Source organism: Musca domestica, unplaced genomic scaffold (assembly GCF_030504385.1).
Source record: "Musca domestica strain aabys unplaced genomic scaffold, Musca_domestica.polishedcontigs.V.1.1 21, whole genome shotgun sequence".
NCBI classification, from domain to species: domain Eukaryota; kingdom Metazoa; phylum Arthropoda; class Insecta; order Diptera; family Muscidae; genus Musca; species Musca domestica.
In genome coordinates, this window is record NW_026712258.1 from 11383597 (window position 1) to 11392115 (window position 8519).

Here is an 8519-nt window from a genome sequence, read left to right on the forward strand (position 1 = left end):
TAAAACTATTCACTAAATCGAGCCATGTATATTAGTTCTAGCAACAGTGAATTAAGAAAGGTGTATGCATCAGCTAGAATTAAAATTTTACAATATGAAATATTGTACTGTCGAAATATATGAATAAAGTGAATAAACCGCACGAAACTGTCAAAATATCTTGCGTTTTTTAAAGTGCCCCGTGTGTGGTGTTAGTGAATATTTGTATGTATGCGTCACACCTACGATGCATGAAGGGACCTTCTTGGCCGACCTTATCTAGGAGGTAGCAACAACAACAGCCACCAATTTGTCGAGCATCCCGAGAGTGATAGGGCGAAGCGAAGAGTACTACGTCGTATAAGAGCTTCTCCGGCCGAGGAAGTACCTACACAGTTTACGATGGGTGATTTGCGAATATCATCAGAAATGCTAAGTCATCTAAAGCGTTGAGCCCGGACGGAATATCAATGGTAATGTTTAAGCAACTGGGTGCGCCGGGAATTGAGTATCTAACCAAAGTCCTTAACTTTTCGTTAGCCACCCACATAGTTCTCCAAGCCTGGAAAATGGGCAGGGTGGACCCGCTACTGAAGCCAGGCAAGGATGCCAGTAAAGGCGAATCATACAATTTCGCTTTTGTCGCCAGTAGAAAAGACTCTTGAGGCTTTACTCCTCCCCAGTATCAGAGGAAGGTATTTAGTTGCTAACCATAAAAACGGGTTCCGTTCACTACATATCAGTCGAGGACTCAATCAGAACACGCCGTGCCATAGAGCAATAGTGGTGGCTCTTGTTCTATCAAAGACCTTTGATACGGTCAACCATGCCACGCTGTTCGAGGACGGTGAGAATACAACCCTCCATGGTACAATGAAGAGAAGGTAGGTCAACTTTGAAAAAATTGCAAGTATAGAGGTCTTCCTGTTTGGCTTGTAATGTCAGAATTAGTATCAAAACAATAAAAAATCAAACAGCTTGTTGCATTTATTTTGAATAAATAATTGAAAACCGCGAAAACTGAATGAAAGGTCAACACTTCTTTTCAACACCAGATTCTATATATCTCTGAAGGATTATTTCGCTACAAAAACTCTAGATTTTGTCGATGCATACGATGAAATAAACATTTTGAAAACATATGAATTTGAATGTTTTCTGAACAATTTTTTTGTTATTGAAAAGAAAACACATACATAAACAAATAAAGATGACATATTAAGCCAAGAAAATAAAAAAATTGAAATCATATGGTATCATTGCCCTACCTTGATATCATTGTACCATGCAACCCTCCGTCCAAGCTTGAAACGTTCGATAATCATTTATATGTGTGGACGCCAGTAGTACGTGGAATTCCGGAACAAGAAGTCTAAGCCCCGTAGAGTGAAACTGTTTAAAGGGCTATGTACATAAGAAGCTTGAAGTCATGGCTAGGCATATTTTGTGACATTTCACAAAGGGATTACAGAGCCGCACTAAAATCCAGCCGTCGTTTTCCATTATAATTTGACATTAATATGCCTAGCCATGACTTCAAGCTTCTTATGTACTTAGCCCTTAACCTCTACCTTTCCGGAATTCCGCGCCCTCCATACGGCATCGAGATGGATGACTGTACGACCATGGCGTCTGGTCCTGTAGTCGATGACATATGTGTCAGGGTGAACAGCTATCTCGCGGAGCTTTCCGCCTTCTAACATGCGAGGAATATGAAAATATTCGCAACTAAATCAACGGCCACACTATTTACCACATGGACTGCGGTGATGAGAACAGAGCTGAATGTGCAGGTCGATTGGCACATAATTCCGACCACTAAATACCCCAAAATCCTTGGGGTCACATTCGATAGCATGTTCAAGTCTTCCGCGCAATCCACAGCTATCTGTGATAAACTGAAAAGTAGGAACAAGGTCGTCAAGGCGCTGACCTCTTATAAAGGGATATGTCGGCCTGTGGTTAGCTATGCGGCTCCAGTGTGGTTTGTGAATACAAGTTAAACGCAGTGGAAAAGTATTCAGACCTGCCAGAATGCCGCCCTGAGAACTGCAACAGGGTGCCTCCTCATGACCCCTGTGGACCATTTACATGAGGGGACGAAGGTTCTTCCCTTATGTCAGCATAATTATATGCTTTCGTTCTAATACCAGCTTGGGTGTTATCGTGGGCACGAACTGATGAAGATGTGCGGAACGCCTGCCCAGCCTGTACCTGTTTAATTGTCCAGCCAAACCTACCCAACTCCGTCCAGAGGATCTTTGGCTACAGCACATAAAGGTAGCAAAATTCCTAAACCTGGACATCGAGGAAGAACCGGATTAATTAGTCAATAAACAACGGATCACGTTGTCACTGCTACAACAACAACAACTGTCCCGGTCCTTGTTACTGGCCCCCTAGTTTCCCTATTTTAAGAAAATTGTCAACCATATATGGCGAAGGAAATTGTTTCTCGTCGGAATTTGTCTTGGCCAATAGCTAATGCATGGCTGCATAAATGGTGATCTTTGGAAAGAATGGGATTAGAATTATCAAGCCGAAAGTAGTTCTCTTTTCTACAAGAAAAACATGGTTTCAAAAATTTACTCGGCCGCCTAATAAATAGAATACTTGGCAGACATTGTTTCTGTCCCGAAACACTGGGAAAAATTAATGTTGATCCATCCTCGTTATGCGAATCTTGCCATGTCGATGAAAATGCATCTCACATCCCATAAGCCCTATTTGTATGACCCAAATATAAAAGAAATTGAACACAGTCGTGTAAACACAATTGACGAATTTCTCAAAAGCAATGGCCTCTGCAGCTATCCATTTTTAGTGAATATTTGACTCCATTAACTATCAGCTGTAAACAATTGGCGCATTTCGCATTTGTGGGGCGCTGTGTTAGGCAGAACGAATAAACCGGTAGAAAGTGCATTCATTCTGTTTGTGTTAAGTCAAACAAAGAGGAGCTCATTTTCTTATCTAATCGAAAAAGAGAATTGTGAGTAATTATCAATTCAAAAATGCGGATTAATTAAATATTCGCAATGTTAACAATGTACTTGTGCATTCATCAGTTTGAATTCTTTTATTTTTTCTTTGTAGCTCTGCAAAATGAAAAGTGCAAATCACCATCTATTGGTTGGTTTGTTGTTCTTGTTGGTTGCGGCGGGGTTATGTGATGCGTCTGATAGGAAACGCCCCCTTTATCGTAAAAGCTTTGTTAACCCCTATCCGAGGTTTCGAGAGTTTGTAGACGGGGGAAATCCCGGTGAACCACTGTTTCTGACGCCACTGATTAATAATGAATCGATTCCAAGATCGGCTATTCGAGACAAGGCCAAAGTTGTGGGTTCTCAATATCATGGTGTAGAAAGTTATGCTGGATTTTTGACAGTCGATCTGAAATTTAATTCTAATATGTTTTTCTGGTACTTCCCAGCTGAAAATGATTCAGCATATGCTCCAGTAGTTTTGTGGCTACAAGGTGGTCCAGGAGCCTCATCATTATTTGGGCTCTTCACGGAGAATGGTCCATTTGAGTTTGATGAACATGGCAAATTACAAAAGCGAAATTATACGTGGAGTAGAACCCACAACTTGATATTCATTGATAATCCCGTTGGAACGGGTTTCTCTTTCACGGACAAAGACGAGGGCTACGCTAGAAATGAAAAAGACGTCGGACACAATTTACACGAGGCAATGCAGCAACTGTACGAACTGTTTCAGTGGAGTCAAGATGGAGGATTTTGGATAACTGGTGAATCGTATGCTGGTAAATATGTACCCGCCTTGGCATATCACATTCACAAGGTTCAAAATGCCATTGACACCCGTGTACACATACCATTGAAAGGTGTAGCCATTGGCAATGGTCTCTCGGATCCCATTCATCAACTGAAATATGGTGATTATTTGTATCAACTTGGCCTAATTGATGACCATGGATTGAAACAGTTTCATGATGCCGAAGCCGCAGGCGTAAAATGCATCGAAAAGCACGATATGGATTGTGCTTTCGATATATTTGATAATCTCCTCAATGGTGACATGGTCAATGGATCCTTGTTCAGCAATCTCACCGGGTACAATTACTATTACAACTATTTGCACACGAAAGGAGATAATTATGGTCAAATAATGGGTGAATTTATCCAATCGAGCACTACACGACGTTCCATACATGTTGGCAACTTAACTTACCACGATTTGGATACCGAAAACAAGGTAGAAATTTTCTTAAAACGCGATGTCATGGATACGGTAGCTCCATGGATTGCGGAACTTTTAAATTTCTACACAGTTTGTATTTATAATGGTCAACTGGACATCATTGTGGCATATCCCTTAACTCGAAACTTTTTAAATCATTTGAAATTCAAGGATGCCGACCTGTATAAAGTGGCAGAACGCAAAATATGGCGTGTTGACGACGAAATCGCCGGTTATGCCAAGCATGCTGGACATTTAATTGAAATTATGGTACGTAATGCTGGACATATGGCACCAACTGATCAGCCAAAGTGGATGTTCTGGATGATTGACCATCTAACGCACTACAAGAAGATTGCCTAAATTGTATATGATACAATAATGTACTGCAATGTTCTAAAAATCTTATTTTATGTACAATTAGTACCCATCTCATTTTTCTTTTTTTTCAACAATGTGAATAATAAAATTGTTTGTAATGAATTATTAAATAAAAATGAATCTGTTTAAACAAAATATTAACTGAAATGGTGTTCATTATAAATTTGATTTGTTCCACAAGAAAATGTATCCATAATTTGCATGATAAGCATGGTACAATGTTATGTTCTCCGTTACGGGGTGGATTTGAATTTTTACTTCTGTGATTGCAAGAAATCACACACTTATTATATGGCGATAACGGCCATTATTCATGATTATGGTTGAACGACCTCAATATTAAATAAAAGAATCGCATCTGAGTACCATGTCAGGTTTATTTTGTTTCTTTCTTTTCTTCATTCATAATATTTTCTAATCCCTTAAAACCTCGTGCCACAAAGAATTGTTCGGCGGAATCGTCCCGACTAGATCTGGGTTTTACCCTCTTCACTTTTTCATAGAATCGTTGGATATCTTTTTCCATTCTGGGTACATCACCATTATCCCATACCTTTACAACGAGATTGGCTTGAGGTGCCGACATGACAAGAGCAAAACGTAGGACATCGTAACATAAATTAACAATGGACTCCTGATCTAATATTCTCACACCTGTGGCATTTGGAGCCATATCGGACAATACGCAATTGACTTTTCTACCATTCAGTGCTTTTATAAGTTGCTGTTTGCTCTCCTCTTTCGTAAAGTCCATGCCACCAAATATTGTTGCTCCCTATAAAAAAAAAGTTTCCATAAAGATGAGAACAAAATACAAGTCAATGGTGCCATTACTCACTGGAACACTGTGAAAGTGCAATAAATCCATACTAAATACAGCCCCCTTTGGTTTCTTTTCCATGCGCCCATTAGCATTACATTTTTCCACTGCCACTTGTGTCCAACTTCCCGGTGCGGCACCGCAGTCTATTACACAATCCCCTGGCTGAATAATGTTGTACTTTTCATCGATTTCTAGCAGTTTGAATGCACTTCGGCAACGATAGTTCATCATTTTGGCCTTCTCCACATATGGATCGGCCAATTGCCGGGTTAACCATTCCTGTGAACTTTTACTCCTGCCCTTCAAATTGTTTGGGATCTGCTTAGCGCCTAGCTTACTACAAGTGGTTAATGTTCTCCTGATAATCAATGTTACTGTCATCTCTTTTGGGTGTTCATTTACTTTGATTTGTGGAGAATGGGTGGTATGTTTTAATGGGAATACCAATGAGATGGATCCACTGAATCGTTCGTTCCGAAGACAAGGTTGAGCAACATATGAACATATGTTGAGCGTAGAGATGAGAGAGAAAACAAAAACAAACAAAATGTTATGAATTGAAAGGTACAAAGGGAGGTCGATAAGAAGTTTACGAATGGGCGAATGGGTATTATACAATAATACAGGTAGCGACATCAACGAAGGTGGTACAATGAAATGTGAAAACATTTTTGATAAAACAATTCAACATGGCGGTAAAATAAGGGCAAACTCATTTGCTGAAAATAACTATTAATTTTTTAAATAAAATTTATTTTCATGTTACGTACATGTTTTGAATTATTTACATACATGCTTTACAAAACAATAATCTTTTATTTTCAGCTTTCACTGCGATTGCTACCTCTGAATTGTGTAGGTTCAATGGACTTATAATATAATATAATATAATATAAAATCCCAGAATAACCGAATCAAAAATGATTCTGTATAAAACGACATCTTTCGCTGGCAATTTTCTGTAATGATATTAAGGCCATCTTCGGGATGTTATTCATTTATAATTTAAACTTATATGCATTATAAGGCTGATAGTTTAGTATACTATTTTAGATTATATTCTTCCTTGAATTCCTTCCTGTTAAAGGCGTGAAAATGACAAAATATTTGGTCGGAATGAAATCTAAGTTTCTTTTCAGCTGTACGCTCATATTTAGGAAAAAAAATTTGACCATTTATGGACAGCAAAAAAAAAAGGGAAAGGCATAGGTTCTTGTTTTCCTCCACTCGTCAGAGAATTTGCGTTTGTTCCAGATGTCAATAAGAATTTGATAGAGTCGTTGCCCATGGTAGAAGAATATAGGTAGTTGCATCGACGCTTAGGAACATTGTTATGTCAAAATTTTTAAAATGGTTTATCAAAAATAAGTATATAATTAAATGTTTTCTTACACGACGCAAATCGGTGGTTGTTATTTTATAAAATTTTCAACAATTTTTGCAAATTTCAATAATATTTCATTCACCATTTTCAATTCCAAAATCGGTTTGACAGTTCATTGCGTCAGCAGCTGTGTCGAGTCGACTACCTGTATTCTTCCACCATGGTCTTTGCCTATCCAAATCCTTGAGACCATAGCACAACAACAGAAGGTAGAACAAAGGTACCTCCTAAATACATTTTTTTCTTTTGTCAAAACCTATACACAGTTTGTATGAGTATATGTATTACTTTGAATAAAAAATAAAATAATTTCAAATTATTATTATTAATATTTCAAATACGGTTGCAACAAAAATTCAAATTTTTCACGTTAACGGCAACAAAATGTATAATTTTGGGATGAAACAACATTGTCCCCATGGTACAATGATATCAAGGTAGGGCTATGATACCATATGATTTTAATTTTTTTATTTTCTTGGCCTAATATGTCATCTTTTTTGTTTATGTATGTGTCTTCTTCTCAATAACAAAAAAATTGTTCAGAAAACATTCAAATTCGGGTGTTTTCAAAATGTTTATTTCAACGTATGCATCGACAAAATCTAGAGTTTTTGTAGCGAAATAATCCTTTAGAGATATATAGAACATGGTTTTGAAAAGAAGTGTTGACCTTTCATTCAGTTTTCGCGGTTTTCAATTATTTATTCAAAATAAATGCAACAAGTTGTTTGATTTTTTATTGTTTTGATACTAATTCTGACATTACAAGCCAAACAGGTAGACCTCTATACTTGCAATTTTTTCAAAGTTGACCTACCTTCTCTTCATTGTACCATGATTGTCCCTCTATATTGGATTCAATTTTGTGGAGAAACCCCAACATTACATTCAAATTTTCAAAAAAAAAATGTAAAATAAACAAAACTAATTGTTGCAGGTTTAAAAATATATATAACACTATAAGACTCCGGTACAGAGTTGCATTTTCCTTGTTTCTTCGAGGTTGAGAAACCTTTCTTATTGAGCCATGCTCTGTTCCTGAACTGCGAGAATGTGAAAGTTTTTCTAATGATAATCGATTTTCCCTTTATAATATCGGAAAAAAATGCTGGTTCTGGAACTGACAATTTGTGTATGTATTTATTGTTTTGAAAAATAAAAACAGAATAAAATCAATGTTTGGAAGACACATAAATTGCGAGACGTGCATTTTCAAATATAAGTAGATTTTTATATATTTTCCCAAATATTTACCCTGCAACCATAAATTAAATTATAAGTTGCAATTTTTTAAATTCTACTTGTTTGAATCGTTTTGTTTCTCCTTTCAAGTATGTGGTAGCATGGTACAATGAAGAGAAGATAGGTCAACTTTGAAAAAATTGCAAATATGAGGTCTACCTGTTTGGCTTGTAATGTCAGAATTACTATCAAAACAATAAAAAAGCAAACAACTTGTTGCATTGGTTTTGAATAAATAATTTAAAACCGCGAAAACTGAATGAATAGTCAAAATTTCTTTTCAATATCATGTTCTATATATCTCTTATAGTTTATTTCGCGACAAAAACTGTAGATTTTGTCGATGCATTCGTTGCAATAAGCATTTTGAAAACACCCGAATTTGAATATTTTCTGAACAATTTTTTATTTTTGAAAAGAAGACACACACATAAGCAAATGAAGTTGACATATTAAGCCAGAAAAATAAAAAAATTCAAATCATATGGTAGTTCTGCCCTA

At 36.9% G+C, this 8519-nt stretch overlaps 2 protein-coding genes across 3 annotated transcripts; one reads left to right on the forward strand and one right to left on the reverse strand.

The window, feature by feature from the left end:
* The first annotated feature begins 2811 nt into the window (after positions 1–2811).
* On the forward strand, positions 2812–4707 carry LOC101896184 (venom serine carboxypeptidase). 2 transcript variants are annotated; one of them, XM_005187269.4, is made up of 2 exons: positions 2812–2971; positions 3076–4707. In XM_005187269.4, exon 2 carries the CDS (start codon positions 3085–3087, stop codon positions 4546–4548), a length of 1464 nt encoding a protein of 487 aa, XP_005187326.2. In that variant the 5' UTR covers positions 2812–2971; positions 3076–3084; the 3' UTR covers positions 4549–4707. The 2 variants fall into 2 exon arrangements, with proteins under 2 accessions (XP_005187326.2, XP_019893675.2); XM_020038116.2 differs by having other exon boundaries at positions 2831–2971; positions 3048–4707.
* A 216-nt stretch (positions 4708–4923) lies between these two features.
* Positions 4924–5950, reverse strand: LOC101896360 (rRNA methyltransferase 2, mitochondrial). Its single transcript, XM_005187270.4, has 2 exons — positions 5405–5950; positions 4924–5341 (listed from the first exon to the last, which is right to left on the reverse strand). The coding sequence occupies exons 1-2, from the start codon at positions 5768–5770 to the stop codon at positions 4943–4945; spliced, it is 765 nt and encodes a 254-aa protein (XP_005187327.2). The 5' UTR covers positions 5771–5950; the 3' UTR covers positions 4924–4942.
* Positions 5951–8519: the final 2569 nt, after the last annotated feature.

Excerpts from the sequence above, each read along its gene's own strand:
- LOC101896184 (XM_005187269.4), top strand. The coding sequence starts at position 3,085 with ATGAAAAGTGCAAATCACCATCTATTGGTTGGTTTGTTGTTCTTGTTG.
- LOC101896360 (XM_005187270.4), bottom strand. The coding sequence starts at position 5,770 with ATGACAGTAACATTGATTATCAGGAGAACATTAACCACTTGTAGTAAG. Across the intron at positions 5,342-5,404 it reads TGCACTTTCACAGTGTTCCA|GGAGCAACAATATTTGGTGG; the intron begins GTGAGTAATGGC and ends TTTTTTTTATAG.